The sequence below is a fragment of the Schistocerca gregaria genome, chromosome 5 (assembly GCF_023897955.1).
Source record: "Schistocerca gregaria isolate iqSchGreg1 chromosome 5, iqSchGreg1.2, whole genome shotgun sequence".
In the NCBI taxonomy this organism is placed as follows: Eukaryota; Metazoa; Arthropoda; class Insecta; order Orthoptera; family Acrididae; genus Schistocerca; species Schistocerca gregaria.
In genome coordinates, this window is record NC_064924.1 from 521840125 (window position 1) to 521866827 (window position 26703).

General features: G+C 43.5%; 1 protein-coding gene across 1 annotated transcript in view; it reads left to right on the forward strand.

Annotated features, from left to right (window-relative positions):
* Positions 1–2555: 2555 nt before the first annotated feature.
* LOC126272331 (5-hydroxytryptamine receptor 3A-like) overlaps positions 2556–26703 on the forward strand; it is a 116688-nt gene continuing 92540 nt past the window's right edge. The window contains exon 1 of the mRNA XM_049975112.1: positions 2556–2655. Coding sequence (XP_049831069.1) covers positions 2592–2655 — 64 coding nt within the window. The 5' untranslated portion in view covers positions 2556–2591. The remainder of the gene's footprint in view (positions 2656–26703) is intronic.

Sequence of the window (26703 nt, forward strand, 5' to 3'; positions counted from 1 at the left end):
CGCTTACGTAAGTGTAACCCGTCAGAGTCGTATCTAACACGCCCCACACCATTGCAGAGCCTCCACCAGCTTCAACAGTCCGCTACTGACATGCAGGGTCCATAGATTCATAAGGTTATCACCATACCGATACATGTCCATCCCCTCGATATAATTTGAAACGAAACTCGTTACGGGAAAATCCCCACTTCATCATTACTTCGGAAATGCTGCGTCCCATCGCTTGTGCTCCAACTGTGACACCATATTCAAACTCACTCAACTCTCGATAACCCGCCATTGTAGCAGCAGTGACCGGTCTAACAACTGCGCCACTATTGCTTTATGTAGGCGTCGCTGACCGCAGCGCCGTATTCTGCCTGTTTACACATCTCTGTATTTGAATAGGCAAGCCTACACCAGTTCCTTTGGCGCATCAGTGTATATCATTTCTGCTTTACCCGATCTCAAGTCTTCCAGAGTTCTTTTAAATTCTGCCTCTAATACTGGATCCGTGAGTCTTCCATTGTTGTTGTTGTGGTCTTCAGTTCTGAGACTGGTTTGATGCAGCTCTCCATGCTACTCTATCCTGTGCAAGCTTCTTCATCTCCCAGTACCTACTGCAGCCTACATACTTCTGAATCTGCTTAGTGTATTCATCTCTTGGTCTCCCTCTACCATTTTTACCCTCCACGCTGTCCCCCAGTACCAAACTGGTGATCCCTTGATGCCTCAGAACATGTCCTACCAACCGATCCCTTCTTCTAGTCAAGTTGTGCCACAAACTCCTCCCCAATTCTATTCAATACCTCCTCATTAGTTATGTGATGTACCCATCTAATCTTCAGCATTCATCTGTAGCACCACATTTCAAAATCTTTTATTCTCTTCTTGTCTAAACTATTTATCGTCTATGTTTCACTCCACACACATACTTTCAGAAACGACTTCCTGACACTTAAATCAATACTCGATGTTAAAAATGTCTCTTCTTCAGAAACGCTTTCCTTGCCATTGCCAATCTACATTTTATATCCTCTCTACTTCTACCATCGTCAGTTATTTTGCTCCCCAAATAGCAAAACTCCTTTTCCATATCGACTTAAATTCCTTCTTCTATCACGTCGTCAGACACGTTGTCACGCTATTAGAGTTGTTCGATGTACACCATTGCAGAGCCTGCACCAGCTTCAACAGTCCGCTACTGACATGCAGGGTCCATAGATTCATAAGGTTATCACCATACCGATACATGTCCATCCCCTCGATATAATTTGAAACGAAACTCGTTACGGGAAAATCCCCACTTCATCATTACTTCGGAAATGCTGCGTCCCATCGCTTGTGCTCCAACTGTGACACCATATTCAAACTCACTCAACTCTCGATAACCCGCCATTGTAGCAGCAGTGACCGGTCTAACAACTGCGCCACTATTGCTTTATGTAGGCGTCGCTGACCGCAGCGCCGTATTCTGCCTGTTTACACATCTCTGTATTTGAATAGGCAAGCCTACACCAGTTCCTTTGGCGCATCAGTGTATATCCTTTCTGCTTTACCCGATCTCAAGTCTTCCAGAGTTCTTTTAAATTCTGCCTCTAATACTGGATCCGTGAGTCTTCCATTGTTGTTGTTGTGGTCTTCAGTTCTGAGACTGGTTTGATGCAGCTCTCCATGCTACTCTATCCTGTGCAAGCTTCTTCATCTCCCAGTACCTACTGCAGCCTACATACTTCTGAATCTGCTTAGTGTATTCATCTCTTGGTCTCCCTCTACCATTTTTACCCTCCACGCTGCCCCCCAGTACCAAACTGGTGATCCCTTGATGCCTCAGAACATGTCCTATCAACCGATCCCTTCTTCTAGTCAAGTTGTGCCACAGACTCCTCCCCAATTCTATTCAATACCTCCTCATTAGTTATGTGATGTACCCATCTAATCTTCAGCATTCTTCTGTAGCACCACATTTCGAATGTTTCTATTCTCTTCTTGTCCAAACTATTTATCGTCCATGTTTCACTTCCATACATGGCTACACTCCATACAAATACTTTCAGAAACGACTTCCTGACACTTAAATCAATACTCGATGTTAAAAATGTCTCTTCTTCAGAAACGCTTTCCTTGCCATTGGCATTCTACATTTTATATCCTCTCTACTTCTACCATCTTCAGTTATTTTGCTCCCCAAATAGCAAAACTCCTTTTCCATATCGACTTACATTCCTTCTTCTATCACGTCGTCAGACACGTTGTCACGCTATTAGAGTTGTTCGATGTACTCGTTTCAGCCCATCAGCTCTCTCCGTTTAACACTGGAACTCGTATTGCTCTTCTAATGCAATCAGCGGTGCCCTTAGTTTTGACGAAGGTTGTTTTGATTTTTCTGTTCGAAGAGTCAGCCTTCCTCACGAGCGTCCTTTTTCTATTTTTTCTCGCCTTATTTTATGGCAGTATAGTTACTTTTGTGTTTTATCTGCTGGTGTAGAGTGGAAGGAGTGGCGCTTGGCTCGGCCCGCTGGTGTCCGCTATCTGCGGTGGGCGTGCGCTGCCGCCCACTCCCGCCACCGCTTCGGCCTCCGTCGCCCTGTCAGTGAGCTGCAGCTGCCGCCATGGGCCACAACCACATCTGGCCGCTGTTGCTGCTACTGCCGCTCGGCTGTCGCCAGGCCGCCGGTAAGTAGCCCGTGTCCTACCTAGTAGAGTGGCTATTCGCTGAGACCAACCAGCGGCACTACTAGCGATTAGTGCTGCCAGATCCAGAAAATCGGGACTTTGGGACAGACGGTTTAAAAAATCGACAGGACAAGGAGCTAGCAGTGGGGCATAGAAAAGTCTTAAATTATCGATTATTATGCGTTTCCTTGTAGTATACGGGACGTCCGGACCACAAACAAAGCCTTATAACAAAAGAACTCGACGTTATATGTTGATGGGTAAAGAGGAAACCGTTTGAGACACCTCCAAGATATTCTTTCTTCTTCTTTTAGTGTTCAATCCTGAGGCTGGTTTGGAGCAACCATTCCTCTCGTCTGTCTACCTCCCTCCTCATTTCCACGTATGTGTCACATCCAACATCATTCATGACCTGTTGCATGTGTGATATCCTTGGTCGCCCCTGCCGATTCCTTCCCTCAATAGCTCCTTCTTCTGTTGTTCCAATGATGGTGTGTCGTAGGATGTATCCTACATGAAACTTCCTGGCAGATTAAAACTGTGTGCCGGACAGAGAGTCGAACTCGGGACCTTTGCCTTTCGCGGGCAACTGCTCTACCAACTGAGCTACCTAAGCACAACTCACGCCCGTCCTCACAGCTTTACTTCTGCCAGTACCTCGTCTCCTACCTTCCTCCGCTGCAGAGTGAAAATCTCATTCTGCAAACATCCTCCAGGCTGCGGCTAAGCCATGTCTCCGCAATATCCTTTCTTTCAGGAGTGCTAGTTCTGCAAAGTTTGCAGGAGAGCTTCTGTAAAGTTTGGAAGGTAGGAGACGAGGTACTGGCAGAAGTGGAGCTGTGAGGACGTGGCGTGATTCGTGCTTGGGTAGCTCTGTTGGTAGAGCACTTGCCCGCGAAAGGCAAAGGTCCCGAGTTCGAGTCTCGGCCCGGCTCACAGTTTTAATCTGCCAGAAGTTTCATATCAGCGCACGCTCCGCTGCAGAGTGAAAATCTCACTCTGGAAACATCCCCCAGGCTGTGTCTAAGCCATGTCTCCGCAATATCCTTTCTTTCAGGAGTGTTAGTTCTGCAAGGTTTGCAGTAGAGCTTCTGTAAAGTTTGGAAGGTAGGAGACGAGGTACTGGCAGAAGTGGAGCTGTGAGGACGTGGCGTGATTCGTGCTTGGGTAGCTCAGTTGGTAGAGCACTTGCCCGCGAAAGGCAAAGGTCCCGAGTTCGATTCTCGGCCCGGCTCACAGTTTTAATCTGCCAGAAGTTTCATATCAGCGCACGCTCCGCTGCAGAGTGAAAATCTCACTCTGGAAACATCCCCCAGGCTGTGTCTAAGCCATGTCTCCGCAATATCCTTTCTTCCAGGAGTGTTAGTTCTGCAAGGTTTGCAGGAGAGCTTCTGTAAAGTTTGGAAGGTAGGAGACGAGGTACTGGCAGAAGTGGAGCTGTGAGGACGTGGCGTGATTCGTGCTTGGGTAGCTCTGTTGGTAGAGCACTTGCCCGCGAAAGGCAAAGGTCCCGAGTTCGATTCTCGGCCCGGCTCACAGTTTTAATCTGCCAGAAGTTTCATATCAGCGCACGCTCCGCTGCAGAGTGAAAATCTCACTCTGGAAACATCCCCCAGGCTGTGTCTAAGCCATGTCTCCGCAATATCCTTTCTTTCAGGAGTGTTAGTTCTGCAAGGTTTGCAGGAGAGCTTCTGTAAAGTTTGGAAGGTAGGAGACGAGGTACTGGCAGAATTAAAGTTGTGAGGACGGGGCGTGAGTCGTGCTTGGGTAGCTCAGTTGGTATAGCAGTTGCCCGCAAAAGGCAAAGGTCCCGAGTTCGAGTCTCGGTCCGTCACACAGTTTTAATCTGCCAGAAAGTTTCATATCAGCGCACGCTCCGCTGCAGAGTGAGAATCTCGTTGTGTGCCCTACACGTTTGTCTCTTCTTGTTTGGATGTGCCTCCACAGAGAACTGGTTTCCTGTACTCTTATAAGCACCTCTTCATTTGTTACTTCGTCTCTCCAGCTGATCTTCATCATCCTTCTATAGCACCACATCTTCACTGCCTCTATCCGTCTTCTCTCTTCTCTTCTAATTGTCCAAGTTTCATATCCGTATAGGACCACACTCCAAACGAAACCTTTCACGGTACGTTTCCTTATTTTCAGACGTTGTTGCTACGGAGTAAGTACCTTCTCCGATTAAATGCAATTTTGGCCTTTTGTATTATGCTCGCAATTTCTTTCCGGCTTCTAGCATCCATTGTGATTTTGCTTCCCAGGTAAGTAAATTCATCTATCAGTTCCAGCTCCTCTCTTCCAATTCTCAATCTCAGGGGTTCATATTGTGCTCCTGTACTGCATACCACCATTTTAGTCTTTTTCTGGTTTATTCTCATTCCATACTGATTGCATAGAATTTTTTCCATTGTTCTGAGGACTTCCTCTAGATCTTCTTTTGTCTCGGTGACTATAGCAATATCATCTTCTGCCCATTAATTTTGATCCCCACCTTAGTAGTTTCTCGAACTTGGTCTATAGCTTCCTGGATGTAAGCATTGAATATGAGAGGAGAGAGAGCACATCCTTATCTTACCCCTTTTCTAATATTTACTTCTTGTTCCTGGTGACAGTTCCTAATCGCTGCCACCTCATTCTGATAGAAACTGAGTATCACACGGATGTTCAAAAATGGCTCTGAGCACTATGGCACTTAACTTCTGAGGTCATCAGCCACCTAGAACTTAGAACTACTTAAACCTAACTAAGCTAAGGACATCACACACATCTATGCCCGAGGCAGGATTTGAACCGCTCGGCCACTCGGGCCGGCTCCAGACTGTAGCGCCTAGAACCGCTCGGCCACAAATATGTCTTTGTACTTAATTCCACTTTTCCTCAGAACTCTGAACATCTATTGTCAGATAACGTTATCAAATTCCTTTTCAATGTCTACAAAGACAATATAAGTTGGTTTATTTTTCTTTTATTGCTTTTCTATAAGAGTCCCAGTGCCAGAATCGCCTCTCTTGTTCCCAATACCCTTCTGAAACCAAACTGATCTTCACTCAGCATATCCTCCACCTTCTCTTCAATTCTGTTCAGAACTATTTTTATGAGGATTTTTGATGTATGTGGTATTAAGCTTAGAGTTCGGTACTGTTCACACTTTGTAGCTGCTGACTTCTTTGATATAGGAACAATGATACATTTCTGGAAGTCTGTTGGTATCTTTTCTGTGTTGTAGATGGACCTAATAAGTTTAAGCGGCATCAATCATTTTCATGGTGTCTCCAGCATTCTTAGCTCTGCAGGGATGTCATCAATACACGTTGCTTTGTTGTCCCGTAGTTCTTTTAGAGCTCTGTCAAATTCCTCTTGCAGAATGTCATCTCGCTAGTCATCTTCGTCTACTTGCTCTTCTCTTCCTATTACGTCTTCCAAAATAGGTGTTCCTGCATATAACTCCTCTATGTATTCACCATGTCTTCACCAAACAGCATTTTCCTCTCTTTATTTTCTATTGTGCCTGAGAGTGTTGTTTTACGTTTGTTAAAAAATTGATTTGCTGTTCTGTAGGATAAATCAGTTCTTCCGTTTTGCATATTTTCTTTCACTTCCCTGCACATTTCTTAAAGAAAATTTTCATTTGCTTTCCTAGCTTCTCTATTAACTAGATTCTTTAGTCTTCTGTACTCAGCTTTTCCTTGTTCATCACTTGTATTTTGTATAAGCTCCTGTTTTCTACAAGCTCAATAATATCTGCTGTAATTAATTTCCTCTTGTTTTTGGGTTCAGTTCTTCCAACTCGTCAAGACACGATCCTCATAATTTCACGAACAGCGCCCAGTCACAAGGTGCATGCGCACTAGTGACGTGGCACACGTGTCTCGACTTGTCAGTGAACTACTAGTTCCACAGGTGCCTCCCGACGCAATTTTCTATCATGGTAATGTTATAACATTTCTCCATGAGACGTTTCCCATCTTCTGGCCACCGCGGTCTCCCGATCTGACTCCTTATGGATTTCAGTGCACGCGGATTTATCAAATGGTTCAAATGGCTCTGAGCACTATGGGACTTAACATCTCTGGTCATCAGTCCCCTACAACTTAGAACTACTTAAACCTAACTAACCTAAGGACATCACACACATCCGTGCCCGAGGCAGGATTCGAACCTGCGACCGTAGCAGTCTCGCGGTTCCGGACTGAGCGCCTTAACCGCGAGACCACCGAGGCCGGCATGCGGGTTTATGAAGGACGTTGTTTACAGTACAAGAGTTCGAGATCTGGTAGATCTAAGGCAGTACAGGCCATAACACTTGTCGGTCCTATGAACATGTCGTGAGAAGTGGAGTACAGTTTCGATATCTGTCGACCTACAAACAGTGCCCACATTGAAACCCGGACACCCAGTTGAATGAACACAGTTGGTACACTATTAGAACTGTAGAGAAAACCACTACTCTGTTCACTAAAAGTACCAACTTCGATTTTCAATGAAAACCACTTCAGCTGTACAATTACACATTTATTGTGCTACGACCGGTTACATCTTCAGGTTGCCTGCAGTTAAACAAAACGGGAAATTAGGCTAAGGATACCGCATCTTAACGAATAAAATAAACAGCTCACACTGACAACAGACTTACACTACACTACGGGGCATTAAAATTACTACACCATGAAGATGACGTGCTGCAAACGCGAAATTTAACCGACAGGAAGAAGATGCTGTGATATCTAAATTATTAGCGTTTCAGAGCATCCATACAAGGTTGGCGCCGGTGGCGACACCTACAACCTGCTGACATGAAGAAAGCTTCCAACCGATTTCTCATACACAAACAGCAGTTGACCGGCTTTGCCTGGTGAAACGGTGTTGTGATGCCTCGTGTAAGGAGGAGAAATGCGTACCATCACATTTCCGACTTTGATAAAGGTCGGATTGTTGCCTATAGCGATTGCGGTTTATCGTATCGCGACATTGCTGCTCGCGTTGGTCGAGATCCAATGACTGTTAGCAGAGTATGAAATCGGTGGATTCAGGAGGATAATACGGAACGCCGTGCTAGATCCCAACGGCCTCGTATCACCAGCAGACGAGATGACAGGCATCTTATCCGCATGACCGTAACGGATCGTGCAGCCACGTCTCGATACCTGAGTCAGCAGATGGAGACGTTTGCAAGATAACAACCATCTGCACGAACAGTTCGACGACGTTTCCAGCAGCATGGACTACCAGCTCGGAGACCAATGGCTGCGGTTACCCTTGACGCTGCATCAGAGACAGGAGCGCCTGCGATAGTGTACTCAAGGACGAACCTAGGTGCACAAATGGCAAAACGTCAATTTTTCGGATGAATCCAGGTTCTGTTTACAGCATCTTGATGGTTGCATCCGTGTTTGGTGACATCGCGGTGAACGCACATTGGAATCATTTATATGCCATCGCCATACTGGTGTATCACCCGGTGTGATGGTATGGGGTGTCACTGGTTACACGTCTCGGTCACCTCTTGTTCGCAATGACGACACTTTGAACAGTGGACGCTACATTTCAGATGTGTTACGACCTGTGGCTCTACTCTTCATTCGATCCCTCCGAAACCCTACATTTCAGCAGGACAATGCACGACCACATGTTGCAGGTCCTGTGCGGGCCTTTCTGAATACAGAAAATTTTCGACTGCTGCCCTGGCCAGCACATTCTCCAGATCTCTCACCAACTGAAAACGTCTGGTCAATGGTGGCTGAGCAACTGGCTCGTCACAATACGCCAGTCACTACTCTTGATGAACTGTGGTATCGTGTTGAAGCTGCATGGCCATCTGTACCTGTAGACGCCATTTAATCTCTGTTTGACTCAATTCCCAGGGGCATCAAGGCAGTTATTACGGCCAGAGGTGGTTGTTCTGGGTACTGATTTCTCAGGATCTATGTACCCAAATTGCGTGAAAATGTAATCACATGTCAGTTCTAGTATAATATATTTGTCCAATGAGTGCCCGTTTATCATTTGCATTTCTTCTTGGTATAGCAATTTTAACGGCCAGTAGTGTAAATCAGTAGCGAATTGAGTTAAGGTAATGATGTAAATAGTCTGGCTGTCGTATGTAACGTTAAAGATCAAATCCAGAAACAATGATCACAAACATTTTGCCGACTGCCGACGGCGAGCAGACGCGGAATGTTGCGTGAACTATTCTATGCAGACATGGCCGCTCCACGGCACAGATAAAGGTGTAAGCATTGAACTTGGCCTCTGTCGAGTGCGATAGTCGATTGTGCGGTCGTAATCCTTACAAGCAATGACAAAACCTTGCGTACAGACAAAAAAATCACTAAATAATTAATCAAAACAATCTGAAAACAGACACGAACTAAAGATAGCAACGCAATTATGCACAATAACAAGGGAGTAGGTGACGGTGCTTACGCCACACTGGATAGTCGTTTGATAGGGGTGACAGTAAGTGAATACTTATAAAATACGGGTGCAAAGTAATTCCGTACAGCACATCGGGACTGGTAATCTCGTAGAAGTCATGAATAACGTTGTTACAAAAGACGCACTGTCACTGTAAATACAAAATAGATACAATCTGGTGGTTTTCTTCCTATGTTGCTAATGAAGTCACACGGATCACTTGTGATTTTATAGGTAACATAGTTTCCTCTTTGATTAACTGCAGGCAACCTGAAGATGTTCTAAGAACGAAACCGGTCGTAACACAATAAATCTGTAATAATACAAATGAGGTTATTTTCATTAATCATTAAAATTTATCTTCTGTGGTGTTCGACACGATCAAGATTAGTACCAACTTTACGCTGGGAATAAAAAAAAATCCTACACGCTACAGGACAGGTGAATGAAGTACTAATTCGTGCAACAAGGCAAGTGACAGAAAGTCAGTTGGCGAGAATGGGGAGAAATTGAAACACTTCAGAAAGCAGCGGCGTGGTGGTAGTAATACAAAAATGGAAGCCATGTGGCTGACTGTGAGTGTGTTTAAAACGCACAGTATGGGCATGTGCCGAGGCGGCGGAAGATGCGAATTGATTATTTTTCATTTCGACATGGATAACACCAGACTGACGATCATTTACCTGACTTTTATGGATTATGAAGCTGGTTACTGATAATCATATCTACTTCTCGCATCGCATGTTTCTCGGAATACGACATTGTTTCGTATTCCAATGTTATATTTTGATTGTGAGTTGACGAAGCCAACGAATGTGACTGGAGCAAAATGGTTCAAATGGGTCTGAGCACTATGGGACTTAACTTCTTAGGTCATCAGTCCCCTAGAACTTAGAACTACTTAAACCTAACTAACCTAAGGACATCAAGCACATCATGCCCGAGGCAGGATTCGAACCTGCAACTGTAGCGGTTGCAGACTGTAGCGCCTAGAACCGCTCGGCCACCCCGACCGGCGACTGGAGCAAAAGTGGCTGTGGAAACGGACTGACTTATAGCGTAACCCGAGGTCTGGGTTAGGCTGTGAGCTGGCGACTCCAAAGAATGTTAATGTAAGAAAATTGGATGTGGTGGTGGACTGATCTGTAGTGTAGTCCAATGATCGTTTAGAGAACTTTGTAGGGAATTTTCGAAATGTCCCCGTTTCCGAGGCTGTGGTTACGCAGAACCCTAAGAGTACAATTTAAATTTTACGAAATATTCTGTAGATATGACAACGTACTGCACAGTATATTCCACTGTGCCACTATGTAATGTCATACGCTCCACATCATGACGACGTTTGTCGAACACTGCTAATTGTTTCCGCCATTTCGTCTAATCATCCGACTCATCATTCACCGTCTTCACTTCCTACCATCCGCTGCGCGAACAGTTACCCAAGGATAGTAGATAATTAGGTTGGGCAGAAAGCGCTCTGTCTTGCCATTGGCTGACGTGATGTCAACATCGAAACAGGCGCTTATAAGCAGACACGGCATGCTCGTTTCCGTCAAGTTTTTGGCGAAAGAATTTGTTTATACCAGAATACCAGAGTTTAGAGGTCTAAACTGCTTTTCTGCTGCTAAAATGTTACAGTTAAAATAGATGAGTTATATTCTATCGTAGCTTATGTCCCATGCATCGGTAATATATCAGACGACAACCACACCAACGCACACTTGAAACGCGAAACGTTGATTCAAATAAATCAGAAACTATTAATCTAATTGCATTGAAATAAATTTGCACAAGAACATAATTGCTGTAAATTACGATTATATAAATAAAAAACAAGTTTCCTTACCATATCTCCTTTGCAGTGAAGCTGCGAAGCAGTGCCGTAAATGTGCAAAGTCATTCGTAATATCAATCTCGTATCGTCGAGACAAAACAGGAGATGTTTATAAACACAATATCACACGTAACTACACTCTACATACAATGGTTCTGTCAAAAATGTATGTACCTATATATACAATTTTTATTTACAATGCAGCTAAACTAAGGATCTACCTGATTATTGTGATGACATGTGCTATTTTCTCCCGTTTTTTCGATGAGCTGTCTCAGAGATTCTTGCTCTGTCTTTTAATGGATGCCAGCGTAAACCAAAAATGTGCAAGTTCTAGAAAATTGCCACTGCCACGAATCTGAGCAAAAATCACCTCGAAATGACTTAATGTCTCGAGCTATATTTCTGAAGGCACGAGTAAACTTCCCCAAGAAATCACGTACAACCAGCTGATACGTTTTTCTCCCGCAATTGATATCAGCTCTTCAGAAGGTATGGCTAATGTTCTGTCATATTATCTGCACTGATGAGCTCTAATTCGGATAGATACTGACATACCTCCTCGCTACAGTCAAAAACCACGAATGCTGAGGAGCTCTCATTATTTTCTGCAGTAAGTTCTATCCCATCAATTTCTTCGTACTCTTCAACCATTGACAGCGCTTGAGACATATCGGGAAGAATGCTCCTGAACACTGCTGCAGTCACAAATGTCCCTGTTTCACCAGTTTCAACAAAAGAAGCTTTGGAGACTTGAATACCGAAAGCATTGGCTCTTAACTATAATAGCCTTATTCTGTTTTCTACATTACTGTAGCTGGACTGTTATGAAAATGTCCAAGGCCCCTTACAAGGGAAAATAAATTTTCCAGGCATTCCTGATTCAGCCTGGCAGTAGGTACATATTTGATATGGTATTCTTTTAAGTCACTGAATGGACATAAAAGTGACGAATACCTCTCAGGAATCATTCCTAAAAAGGTAACAAATATCTTGATGATCCAACACGCATACTCGCACAGCATTTTTAGAACTTGCGCAGGCACTGTTTTTGTGCTTCGAAACGAATCCACATGCCAGATATTTCATACTTTCGAGGGGCAGTGAATTGAGGACATCTAAAGTATTATCGACCAGCCGTATGAAGTCACTAGCGTGTCCTTCTTCTGCCATTTAAAACCGAACAGCCTGAGAAGTTGTGAGAGACAGCAATTCGGCTGCTAAACGCACTCTCTCTGTCTCCGCCCTTAACAGCGGTGGGTTGCTGAGTTAACTTTGGCATATTTTCATCTCGCCACTGTCTGAGGCGAAAAATTTCTCGAACGCGGATTTCGTCACAGCCTTATTTTCTACAATATTGCGTTCACCCAGCAAATGATTCCGTAACAGTTTCAGCAAATGTGTGACATCAGCGAACACTCACACACGTTTCCGTGTGTCGCTAGGATGAGGCAAACAATTGTTATGTGCGCCACGCCAAGCTCGTTACAAACGGGAATGTTTTCGGTTCCACGTCTGCCACCCAAGTTACAACCTTATACGAATTACTGGCTAAAGTTACAATAATTTCATTCAAGAGGAGAGCCGTCCCACGGGTATCAAAATCAAAATAAACAGATTGTTTCCAACTTGCAAACAGCCCTCGCACCATAACAACTAAAACATTGCTGTGGGATCCTAACACGCTGTCCTCTTGTTGAGCGTAGCAAATCCTTCGGTCAATGTTTATTTCGTCAAAGGATAAAACGCAAACACATTAATGTTTTAGCTTGCGTTTTTATCATAATTAAAACACCTTTCTAAATGACAGGACTACAACTAAAAGAGTGGTTTATCCAGGCACTAAACGTCGACATTACCGATGGAGGATACCAGATTCTTTTTCCTTAGAAAATTATAACATTTTCGTGATATAGCCTGAAGAGTAATCGCTTTATAAATTTCGTCATTACTCCATCGAACCCTTTTTGACAATATTTTTCCCAACGCACGAGAAATTTCATGAGAGAGAAGAACTCACTTATTTGAAACAGGGCCTGAGTCGTGCGTGGGTAGCTCAGATGGTTGCCGGCACGGTACCTCAGCGTGTTCGGTCAGAGGGCTAGCTGCCCTCTGTAATAAAAAAAAACTGAGTTAATGGATCAACAACGAACTAAAACGGGTGTCTTTCGACGTCCGCCCAGAGCAGATACAACGAACAAAAACGAACAAAATGAGATTAAAAAAATGGTAGAGCACTTGCCCGCGAAATGTAAAGGTCCCGAGTTCGAGTCTCGCTCCGGCACACAGTTTTAATCTGCCAGGAATTTTCACATCAGCGCACACTCCACTGCAGAGTGAAAATCTCATTCTGGAAAGTCACTTATTAATTTCCACCTCATGGAGAAGTCGTGCTATTGATAGGTGACTCCGGAGATCTGTATTCCGCGCTCGAAGTTGCACACACCTTTTTGTTAGAGTAGCATTTCTTCTTTGTAAGGCCGCTGTAGCATTTATCAGAGTAACTTGATTTGTGTCAGAAGAAAGATTGTCATCCTTAAATGTACTCTCAGTAAGATGTTCGGTGAACCCTCTGCCAGGCACTTAAATGTGATTTGTAGAGTATCCATGTAGGTTTAGATATAGATGTTTCTTATTAGTGCAACCTTTCTAGGGTCTCGAGAGATGTTTTATGAGTTCTCTTTTCTTATAACGTTTGCTTCTGTCTTCTGTTGCAATTGACAAAAAATGGTTGAAATGGCTCTGAGCACTATGGGACTTAACATCTGTGGTCATCAGTCCCCTAGAACTTAGAACTACTTAAACCTAACTAACCTAAGGACATCACACACATCCATGCCCGAGGCAGGATTCGAACCTGCAATTGACATATTGACAATCGCGCTACTGTACGACGGAACTGCGACTGGCTTGAGCACTATTTTTCGGGGCAAATTGAGCAATTCTCACTGTAAGTCCCTCATGTTATCTGCTTCTGCGAAATGGCGATATTATATTCGTGCATGCGCAACATTTACAACAGCATTTGGATAGCCATTGTTCTTGTAATGTTTCATTACGAGGGAAATTGTGGTAGATTATGTCAGTTCCCCTTGTGTTCAGTTTGTATGACAAACAGCCGTCAACAGTATGGCCTGGCATTGTAAAAATTAATTTGCACACTCACTTGTACATTCTGCACTGAGTATTTCACAGGTCAAATGATAAATCATAAAGCTGGCGAATGCACTGTTGATCCCGCTGTCCACTGTTCGCTAACTACACTCATGCTCATAAATTACGGATAATGCTGATACATGGTGAAACAACGCTCTGGTGGGCGGTTTATGGGTTTAAATCACCTCGGAGTATGACCATGGGGTGCATTTGACCTGCGGTAGTCGCACGGTGGCGCTGGCAGCAGTTCACATACGCAGAGGTGTGTTGGTTCATGTCAGAGTACGGTGAAGCGAGTAAGTGTGCATACGTTTTCAGACGTGCTGATGGTGACTGTGTGTTTAAAATGGCTCAAAGAACACACACTGATGACGTTATGAGAGGTAGAATACTTGGGCCACTGGAGGCTGGTCGAACACAGCAGGTCGTAGCATGGGCCCTCCGTGTGCCACAAAGTGTAATCTCACGATTATGGCAACGATTCCAGCAGACAGGAAACGTGTCCAGGCGCTACAGTACGGAACGTCCCCAGTGTACAACCCCACACGGAGACCGATATCTCACCATCAGTGCCCGCAGACGGCCACGGAGTACTGCAGGGAGCCTTGCTCGGGACCTTACCGCAGCCACTGGTAATGTTGTCTCCAGACACATAGTCTACAGACGACTGAACAGACATGGTTTATTCGTCCGGAGACCTGCAAGGTGCATTCCACGGACCCCTGGTCACAGGAGATCCCGTAAAGTCTGGTGTCAAGAACACAGACATTGCCATTGGAACAGTGGTCCCAGGTTATGTTCACGGGCGAATCCAGGTATAGTCTGAACAGTGATTTTCCCAGGGTTTCCCTAAAAGGGACCTGTATGGAGGTCGTGGTTTGACGGTGTGGGGTGGGATTATGATTAATGCACGTACACCCCTGCATGTCATTGTCATTGACAGAGGAACTGTAACAGGTCAGGTGTATGTCGACGTCATTTTGCAACATTATGTCCGCTTTTTCAGAGGTGCAGTGGGTCCCACCTTCCTCCTAATGGATTATAACGCACGGCCTCTCCGAGCTGCCATCGTTGAGGAGTACCTTTAAACAGAAGACATCGGGCGAATGGTGTGGCCTGCCTGTTCTCCAGCCTATGCTATTATCGCCAGTTTTGTGTAGTGCCACGTTGTGTGTTACCACATCCTGCAATTATCCTTAATTTATGAGCATGAGTGTATTTATGTTTCTAATCAAATCTCTATGCAGTTACAGCAAGAACCGAAACACTCCCAAATTCGTTAAAGATTCCACTGTTGACCGTGTACTTCCGAGGGAGGAACTCAAAGTACTCCAACAAATATACCAAAAACTATTTCACACACCGCGACAACAGTGCTGTTTGACAAGGCTGCCTCCACTCGGACGTAATGCCCACGACAGAGAACACTCGTTACTTTCTGCTCAATGCTTGCTGCTCTCCCTACAGTTAACCAACTGGCGCAACTCAAAAGCCGCAAACAATGTAAGGGCACTATTACTCACTCCACATCCTGACGACGTTCATCGAACGCTATTTTCTCATTGGCTCCTCCATTTCTACATTTCACTTTTCATTAGTGGTCTGCAACTCGTGGTCTCGCGGTAGCGTTCTCGCTTCCCGAGCACGGTGTTTCAGGCTCGATTGTCGGCGGGGTCAGGGATTTCCATCTGGCCCGATATGACTGGCTTAAGTTTTGTCGTCATCATCATCATCATCATCATCATCATCTGAATCCCCATTACGGTCGGAGGAAGGCAACGCCAAACCACCTCCATTAGGACCTTGCCTACTACGGTGGTGCGGGCCTTCCCCTGCGCTCTGTCAAGAAACATGGAACTTTATTTTCATTTCTATTGAACAATGAACCTGATGATACCAGAAGTATGCAGCGCTTTGTTATAAGAACTGAAAGAGTTCATTAAAGGAGGTTTGAGATAAAAATAACATTTTTGTTATCATTTTATTTTTGTTTATCGGGACACACCACTTTTTACACTGTCAATTCCTGCTTCAGGTACGTCTCGAGATAGTACGAAGTTCATGGCATCAAATGCAAACCATATGGATGAAGAGGAATCAGTGCTTCCACGCTTTCTATGCAACTTTTTTTCCTCGCATTTGGCGTAGGTTCGAAGACTATAGACTTTTTGTATGCTTCACCAAGCGTGGTTGTGAGCTCATCAGACTTTTTTTTTTTTTTTTGAGATCGAAATCTTTATATACATTAATTTCGTCACCCAATAGCTCTGGTCGTTAATGAGTCGCATTTACAAAATTCATACTTCTCTCATTTGTCCACTTCTCCATTACTGTACACAACAAACTCACGACAACAAGCAACCACAAAACATGTGGACATATGTATACGAGCAAGCTTTCGAACGAAATTGAAACGATTTTGTCTTCATTAAAGAGTGTGACTGTAGGACTTGAGAAATATTCTGTACCCGTGGTGCCTGCCTGTGTGGCCGAGCGGTTCTAGGCGCTTCAGTCTGGAACCGCGCTACCGCTACGGTCGCCGGTTCGAACCTGCCTCGGGCATGGATGTGTGTGATGTCGTTAGGTTTGTTAGGGTTAAGTAGTTCTAAGTTCTAGGGGACTGATGACCTCAGGTGTTAAGTCCCATAGTGCTCAGAGCCTGTACCCATGGTGGACAACAGCAACCCTCGGCAACATGTCGGCAATTCCCTGCAACAACAGCAATATTGTCCAGCCGTACTGCAAAATTGCTGTCTGTTGTAGTGTCGACACATGTGCCGGCTTTCCTTGTTTTACCTTTATGCTGGTGTGATCTGGCATTGCCCTATCGTCGTCCTTCGTATCGCTAGATACGTCACATGCGTGATCTCAATATGGTGACAGTTCTTGGAGCATTGATCGTTGGTGTGCGATCTGCGTTGGTCGTTGTTCTCCTTGGAAACGTTGCCCGTCTGCTCGGTCGTTGATCTGTCGAAGTGCTGATTGCTGCTGCGTAAACTCTGCTACTCATCGGCCTCCTCGCTCGACTGTTGCCACTTCCGAATATTGTGACTTAACGTGTCAAAGTCTCGAAAATGTTCACTTAACGTATAATAGTTTTTACGTATTTTTCTGCCGGATCTCTGCTTTGAATTATTGTACACAATTATTATACAACCTACACAACGAAGTGTATTTGGAATATACGAGGGCTATCCACAAAATACATTACGTTTTGGAATTAAAAATAAATAAAGTATTGGAATTTTTTTTATTATATACAGATGAAAGCCACACTTAAATACTACTTTTATACATAGTTACCATTTGAATTGAGGCACTTATCGCAGCGATGGACGAGCTTGGAAATTCCTTCGTCGTAAAATTCGGCCGCCTGCGCCTTCAACCACGTGGTTACCTCTTTTGGGAGAGAAAAGGTGTGATTTTTGTGGATTTCCTGGAAAGAGGCACTACAATAAACTCTCAAAGGTATTGCCAAACTCTGCACAACCTCAGAAGAGCAATACAACACAAGCGCAGGGGAAAGTTGGGCTCAAAGACCTTGCTGATTCACGACAACGCCCGGGCCCACACGGCAAATGCCACTCGTGAAGTACTCGAATATTTTAAGTGAGAGTTGTTTCCTCATCCGCCGTACAGTCCCGACCTGGCACCGAGCGACTTCCACTTATTCCCAGCAATGAAGAAGTGGTTGGCTATGCACCGTTTTGATGACGACGCACAGCTCCAAGAAGAGGTAGTAACCACGTGGTTGAAGGCGCAGGCGGCCGAATTTTACGACTAAGGAATTTCCAAGCTCGTCCATCGCTACGATAAGTGCCTTAATTTAAATGGCAACTATGTAGAAAAGTAGTATTTAAGTGTGGCTTTCATCTGTATATAATTAAAAAAATTCCAATACTTTATTTATTTTTAATTTCAAAACGTAATGTACTTTGTGGATAGCCCTCGTAATATCACAATTGCTTCCTCATTTCCCAATAAATACTCAGAATACTGCAAAGAGAGACATGTTCATATTATATGTGAACGTAAATTAGTTGAATTTTTTTCTGAATTTAACATAGGAACAAATTGCCATAAAGAGGCCTCTGTTCCTACTGTGATACGTCCAAAATTATGTACGGCAGACGTTACAGAAAAGGAACAATACGGACAGCATATCAGAAAGGCTGACAATGGGGAAAACATGACTGCGTCTTTAACTACTTTCGCTAACTACAATCCGATAGGGCACCAAGGAATAACAAAGGTAATGTAAGAAACATTCCCCACGCTTAAACTAAGAGCTGGTCCAGCATTTCACATGAGCAAAGTGTGGATATATAACTACGATAGTCACTAATGTGGATTAAATAAGGTCTATGTGTTTCTGTGGAGTATGAATGATAAAGGAAGAGGCTCAGATGAACTTGGGAGCAGATTGATTAAATATTTGGCGATGAATAAATCTTAAATAAAACATAACAACATAGTCATAGATAACAGTGAGGGAACGGGCTTTCATTTCATTGGGATGGTCCCTTGTTTCTATTTGTCTGTGTTGAGTGACAGTAGATTCCCCTGCGGTGGATTTTGGTGTCAATGAAGTGTATGCAAGAAACAGAAATCCAATAGTATAGGCATCAGACAAATAGGAGGAAGTAGCGAAGTTGAAGAGTCCAAAAAATCTTTGTGACCGAAGTGGAAACAGAAGAATTCAGCAGTTTGGATATCTTTAAAACATTAATCTATAAAACTACCTTATTCCCGTCTCGAGGTTCCATTTATTTCAGTGAAGCTACTGAGTGGGAATTTGAATCTGAAGATCTCTTGAAGCTATGTCTGAAGCACTGCTAATCAGACATAATGATCCCTCACGTCAGTGGGTATTCATATTAAGAGGAAAGGAAGACCACTTGAACCATTTCCATTTCAACTACCAATAAGATATAGAAATCCACTTGTGATTAACCGGAAAAAATTGATGATTTACTGTCTCTCAAGGCATAAACACCTGTACGAAATCTACGCTTTTTAGGTCATTCACTGTAAATAATGTCAATAGTTATGAGATAGAGGAACTTCCTTGATGTAAATGATTTGTTATGTATACTTAAATCTGTAAAAAATTAGGTCAGAATAAATCCTTATAAACTCACATTTTGAGCTATAACTTATTTTTTGGAGTTACGGTCATAAGCGATTACTGACTAAATCTTCATTAGAATGACTCTAAAATTAATATTACATTGAGTAAATAGAGTTGAGTGTTTTACCATCGTCTAGAGTACAAAAAAGGTCTCTATTTTGTCTTAAACATTTATAGTTTTCCAAGGAACTTTTACCTTGCTGTATCTCAAAATTTGTTACTTGTGGTTTATGACTTTCTCTCTCCATCTCCTTCAATTAAACCCTTGTTTCCACACATGGAACAAGTTCGCCTGCTTCAGGACACTTACATAGAACTTCCTCTTCTGGAAACAGCTCAATTTTTCACCCACACATACGGAATTTAATTCTTAATGGTGTACTTTAAGATGTGCAAGCCGAAATGTAGGTTCGAAAAAATATTTCATCGACCGTTCCAGTCGCCTTCTTCAGGTGCTGCGAGTTTTGTTGTTAAACGTACTCGTTGCCTGGACTCAGTTCGGTTGATCAGTGTGGTTGAAGTTCAGGCAGCGTGTACGCATTCCAACATAGCTTGCAGCGTCTGAAGAAGACGTCTGGGTGATGTTCGAAGTACTGTGCATACAAATGGTATCAACAAATCGGCTGCGGTTTCTTGTCGTCTATAGTTATTTCATTTCACCCTTCCCATCTGTGCGGGGACTGGGCTGTCAGTGTTTCAATATTCCGGTCTTCAGCCAAGAGCATTTATTTAAAATGTAACAAAGATGAGAAGAAATGTTATTAAAGGATGAACTTTGTTGCTGTCTACATAAGAACATTAAGACTGTTTTCTTTTTTGAATTAAAAATCAAAGGACAGACAGCTAAAAAATGAAAATATATACATTTTAGAAACACATTACAGAGTGGTTAAATTCTTATATGAAAAAGCACTGCATTTTCACTTAAAATCTGCACTGGGAGAGAACGATTTCTGGAGGAGAGAATATATTCCATAGCATTGAGAAGTGTGGGTAGAAAAGCTCGGAGTCTGTTAGGTAGGAAACTATGGAGATGGAGATAGGTGTTCGATAAATAGTAGGAAGACAAAAGGTAGGAAAAGACAGAGAGTGAAGAGGAGTTTGGTGTGTGCGTAGGGTAGCAGGAGGAAAGGGATGGGAATGGATGGACAGGAGAAATGAGAGAGGAGCCCTGATGAGGAGTGGGATAGGTGGGGTTGAAATTGGTAGCAGGAATTGACTTGGAGAGGGAGTTTGTTGAAGTAGTGTTGGGAGAGAATATGGAGTGTGTGTAGGTATAGTGATGGCGGTAGATATTTGTAACTGTGCGGCAGCGTACCATGGTTGGCAGCGCGAGGGGAGGCAATGGGGTTATTGGAATTTAGTTTCCAGATCGTATGGGAGACGTGGAGGTATTCCATATGGGAGTGAGGAGGGCTGGGAATTCGACGAGATGGTAGAGGACCGATATGGCGGAAGTCTCTCGAGACTGAGTGAATGCCGTTCGAGGATTAGGAGTTACTTGTAGAAATTCTCAAAGGTTTGCGATGATTTTATCCGCCTTTAGGCACTGCAATGAATCAGTGGTAACAGGAGAACATTTGTGCCAGAATGGGACTCCAATCCGGAACTCCCAATTAACGTGAGCGGTCGCCTTAACCATCTCGGTCATCCAAGTACGTAATTTTTGAGAATATTTCTCGTGGAGAACAATGATTGTTTTCATTACTTCAAAATGAACATAAACAGTTTCCATAGCATGAAAGCTCTTTTCGTGTTTATCGGCTTTCGTCAGTTTTAGATCAGCTTCATGATACGAGGTCTGAAGATGGTCTAAAACTAACCTAAACCTGTAAAGGCAAAAATAAATGTTTCTTGCGACCGAGACTGTTTATGTTCTCTTTAAGTCATCCTAGCACACTTCCCATCCGAGCCCACTTCCCTTCCTGTTACACACTATTATCATAGTGTGACCTATACAAGAACCTCTCACTTGCCATTTCTGACACCAGTACCAGATAATGCTTGGTGTGCATCCGGACTGAAAGAATGGCTCTTTGGTCATCGCACATTATTGAGATAATATGATGTCTGTTCTTTCGGACATGTTAGAAACACAAACACCATGTAATAGAAATTTGGTGGAGTGGATATCCCTGCAGCCTTTGCTTAGTGCAAGATGGGTCGGATCGGTATTTGGTAGGTGTGGAGAATAGTGGAAGGGCGTAATGGCCAACTGCGGCCAGTTAGTAGTTTTAGTCTATTGCGGGCTTTGTGTTGGATGGTTAGCAGGTGTGGTTTCCATGTCAGTTGCCGGCCTACAGTTAGTCCCAGACATATTAATATGTTAGTTAACTGGATAGGATGATCGTAACTGGTATTGTAAAAGTCATGGAAACGGAAGGTCCGGATGGTTCATTCTGTAATTATTACAAGGGTTTTGGCGGGTTGATCTTGAGGAGTCATTTGTTACACCAGGATGATGGCTATACTCACGAAGGCACACACCATTAATCAGTCACGTGGAAAACCATGAGGTACCAATTTCATTATCGTTTGCAGGAGCTCCTGCGTTAATCTTGTCCGCTGCGATGCGTACTCCGCTTCTCTCGCGGTGCTGCTATCGCGTTACGTGAGGCGTGTCGTCGCCGCGTGACCCAAGTGGCCAGGTGCCGGCATGCGTGCCGACAGTGCAAATTGACGTCGTTGGCGGCGCTGTCTGTGGTTTTTCTCCGTGAAGTCACGTAGAACCTCTGAACAAGAAATATCGCGAACATATAGTCTCTTCTTTGCCTACTCTCTGCACGTATCTCCATCCAGTCCCGATGGAGCACCGCGTCTACGAATTTCAGCCATTCTTCATATGCCTTTTTCGTTACGGTAGAGTTTCGAACGACGCTCACACGCACCTGGAATTCATTTCACACAATTTTTACGTAGATATTCAGAAATTCTATGTCGGTATCGGAAACCTTTAAAATAAATTCGCGGTCACTAAACGTTCCATTCAATCCTCCTTGAATCCGTCTAGTGCTGAAGCTGAAATTTCTAATTTAAAACTATTTTCACTCAATGGGATACTACTGGCATACTTTCGGACGCCACACAGACTTGTAAAACTGAGATATACCGGTATAGGACCCCGATATTGAAAAACAATAAAGCCTATTTAAAGGGAACACTGCGCCAGGCTCACATGGAATTTCAATTAGATTTTGCATAAAATAGGTAATTTAACTCATTTCATGGCTCATATGTATCGAGAATTCCTTTCGCAGCGAATAGTTTCATGCGACTCGAAAAGAGGGCTGGCTATTCCTGTTTTCTTTATTTATCTACGACATCACTAAATGCAGGCGAAAAGGTACAATCCATCATTCTAGATTTCGGAATGGCACTGAACACAGTACCACATCGCCGAATAATAATCAAACACAGTCAGACGCAGCATCTTCGGAAATATGTGATTTGCTCTAGAAATATTTGATTAACAGAACGTCTGTACGTTGTAGTGGGTGGCGCATGTTCTTGAGAAACTATAGTAGCGTTGAGTGTGCTCCAATGAAGCGCAATAGTGTCTATAATGATTGCAGTATACAGAAACGATTTGTCATGTAGGATCAGCAACGTTTCAAAATTGTTCGTTGACGATGATGTTGTGTTCAAGAGACTATTGTCGTTGGAAGCTCGTAAGCAACTGCAGAAAGAGTGGCACGAAATTTCCAGCTGGTGAAATCAACCACAGCACTTGTTAAATGTGGATAAACTTAGGGTAATACCTATAACAAAGAGAAAGAAGCAAACAGCACGTGATTACAAGACGAGTTTTGAACATCTTATGCACATCACATGATGTAATCATTTAGAGATAATGCTAGAGAGCGATGTGAAGTGGGACAGTCAACTCACATCAATATTAGCGAAGGTGATTGGAAGGCTTAGGTTTGTCGGAAGGGTGTTGGGCAAATGCAGTGCATCTCTAGCGCTACCAATTATAAAGTGTTGTACGTGTTTTGACGGTCCTTATCAAGGGCGAATGACAACAGACGATGAAAAATATCTGAGAAGCGTTCGGTTTATCACATATGAAAATATAACGGAAATGCTCGGGAACTTAAATGCTAATCCTTGGCGGAAAGACAACATAGTTCAGCAAAAACCCTGTTGCATAAATTTAAAGAACCTGTATTGGAAGAAGACTGTGTGACTCCCCCCAAAAGTAAATCTCTCGTAGGGACAATTCAATATAATAATGGAACAGGAAAAAAGTCGATTATAATACAGGGTGTACATGAAGTCTGGGAACACTTTCAATCATTTATTGCACAAGAACGAAACATTCTACAGATATCATACATATGTCATTTTGAAGAGCAACCCTGAAGGCATTTTTCGCATGTAAATCGCCACAGCGTAGTTTGGTAATCTGCCGATAGTCAGCGCTAGTCGCAAACATGGCGAGTTCAGATGCGGAGCGAGCTTTTTCTTTGTTGGAGTTCGACAAAAACAAGTGTGCTACGGCTGTTCAATGGACGTTTAGAACCAAGTACGGTATGAAGCCACCGACAAGGAAGGCCATTCGCGGCTGGCACAACAAATTCGTGACGACGGGTTGCTTGTGCCCGGCAAAGAGGAGCGGACGTCCCGGTGTGTGTGAAGTGAATGTGGAGCTCATATGAGAGACGTTCATGAGTCCAAAGCAATTGATGCGTCGTGCGTCCTGTGAACTCGAAATGGCTCCAATGACAGTCTGAAAAGTCGTACGACGAAAGCTGTCTATGAAACCAGTAAAATTGGAGCTTGTTCAGAAGCTCAGATAAGACGTCAAAGACAAGCGTTTTGAGTTTTGTTCACAGTTGCAACAGTTGAATAAGGATGGTGATGGCATCGTTGATCAATTAATTTTAGCGACGAAGACACTTTTCACACTAATGGAAAGTGAACAAGCATAATTGTCGAATCCAGGGTGCAAAGCATCCACACGAATGCAATGAATTTGAGCGTGATCCACCAAAGGTAAATGTTTTTTTGTGCCTTGTCACGTCGAAAACTTTATGGGTCATTCTTCTTTGCCGAGAGCACTGTCACTGGATATTCCTACTTGGACATGTTGTAGCAATGGCTGATGCCTCAAATGCAATGGGACTCTCTGTTCATCTTTCAGCAGGATGGGCCTCCACCCCATTTTCATCGTGAAGTTCATGGGTACCTGAACACGAAGCTGCTGCGTCGATGGATCGACTGTGCTACAGAAGGGACAGCTGTTTCATGAAATGGCCTCCCCAGTCACCAGATCTCACTTCGTGTGAATTTTTTTTTCTATGGGGACACATTAAATACCAGAATAAAGGGAAGCGATTGCTACAGTTGACGATGCCACGCTGTGACAATGTAACACTTATATCGGATAGAAGTAGGTTTATATTATGTAACTGTGTATCTGCAATTATGGAATGTGTATTGTTTGTTATTTTAAGTCCTTGATTTGTGACAGGAAAATTAGAGCTTTGTAATGTATATATGAAAAAAGTAAAATGGTTTGTTAAAATGATAAATTATTATAAAATGTGTATGTTCATAAAACGAAAATGTTTATTCAAAGCTGGTTCATGCTTAGGGCACTTGTATTTGTAATACATAAAAGATGTTAGGACGTTCCTTAGTGATGGAAGTGACATGGCGCAATGTAAAAGGCGGTTTTGGCGGTCGACCTGAGCGGCTCCTTGGTGTGAAGAGTATGCAGTACGTGGCTAGCCGTAGCATGGTACACCTCGATGAAGCTAAGAGGGGCAACTGGAAGCTGCTTTATAATGGATTTGCCTCGGATGTGGATCTGGCTATTATTTGATATTCTTGGCAAAAAGGAATGGCTGTAATATGGTGGAAATCCGACGCCAAGAAAAGAGTTTATAGAGCACTCGAACATAAAGAGTTGTAAGTACAGTTAGCCACCATGTTGCTTCGACACTGCTTCATAAACTTCATACATTCAGTAACGTATGTGGGCATGGACCAGTTACTTTGTGTGTGGTTTGAATAATAATCACAAAATATTGTCTCCAGAACCGTATTTTTTTTCCTGATCACGAAACTATGGAGGCCCCTGACCTAAGTGCTACTAAAATCTAGTATCTACATCTACATCTACATCTACATCCGTACTCCGCAAGCCACCCGACGGTGTGTGGCGGAGGGTACCCTGAGCACCTCTATCGGTTCTCCCTTCCATTCCAGTCTCGTATTGTACGTGGAAAGAAGGATTGTCGGTATGCCTCTGTGTGGGCTCTAATCTGTCTGATTTTATCCTCATGGTCTCTTCGCGAGATATACGTAGGAGGGAGCAATATACTGCTTGACTCTTCGGTGAAGGTATGTTCTCGAAACTTCAACAAAAGCCCGTACCGAGCTACTGAGCGTCTCTCCTGCAGAGTCTTCCACTGGAGTTTATCTATCATCTCCGTAACGCTTTCGCAATTACTAAATGATCCTGTAACGAAGCGCGCTGCTCTCCGTTGGATCTTCTCTATCTCTTCTATCAACCCTACCTGGTGCGGATCCCACACTGCTGAGCAGTATTCAAGCATTGGGCGAACAAGCGTACTGTAACCTACTTCCTTTGTTGTCGGATTGCATTTCCTTAGGATTCTTCCAATGAATCTCAGTCTGGCATCTGCTTTACCGACGATCAACTTTATATGATCATTCCATTTTAAATCACTCCTAATGCGTACTCCCAGATAATTTATGGAATTAACTGCTTCCAGTTGCTGACCTGCTATTTTGTAGCTAAATGATAAGGGACCTATCTTTCTATGTATTCGCATCACATTACACTTCGCTACATTGAGATTCAATTGCCATTCCGTGCACCATGCGTCAATTCGCTGCAGATCCTCCTGCATTTCAGTACAATTTTCCATTGTTGCAACCTCTCGATACACCACAGCATCATCTGCAAAAAGCCTCAGTGAACTTCCGATGTCATCCACCAGGTCATTTATGTATATTGTGAATAGCAACGGTCCTATGACACTCCCCTGCGGCACACCTGAAATCACTCTTACTTCGGAAGACTTCTCTCCATTGAGAATGACGTGCTGCGTTACACCGCTGCAAGAAGGGGGGCAAGTTCCTTCGCGTACTCTGTAAAATCGAACTGGTATCCCATCAGGACCAGCGGCCTTTCCTCTTTTGAGCGATTTTAATTGTTTCTCTATCTCTCTGTCGTCTACTTCGATATCTACCATTTTGTCAACTGTGCGACAATCTAGAGAAGGAAGCACAGTGCAGTCTTCCTCTGTGAAACAGCTTTGGAAGAAGACATTTAGTAATTCGGCCTTTAGTCTGTCATCCTCTGTTTCAGTACCATTTTGGTCACAGAGTGTCTGGACATTTTGTTTTGATCCACCTACCGCTTTGACATAGGACCAAAATTTCTTAGGATTTTCTGCCAAGTCAGTACATAGAACGTTACTTTCGAATTCATTGAAAGCCTCTCGCATAGCCCTCCTCACACTACATTTCGCTTCGCGTA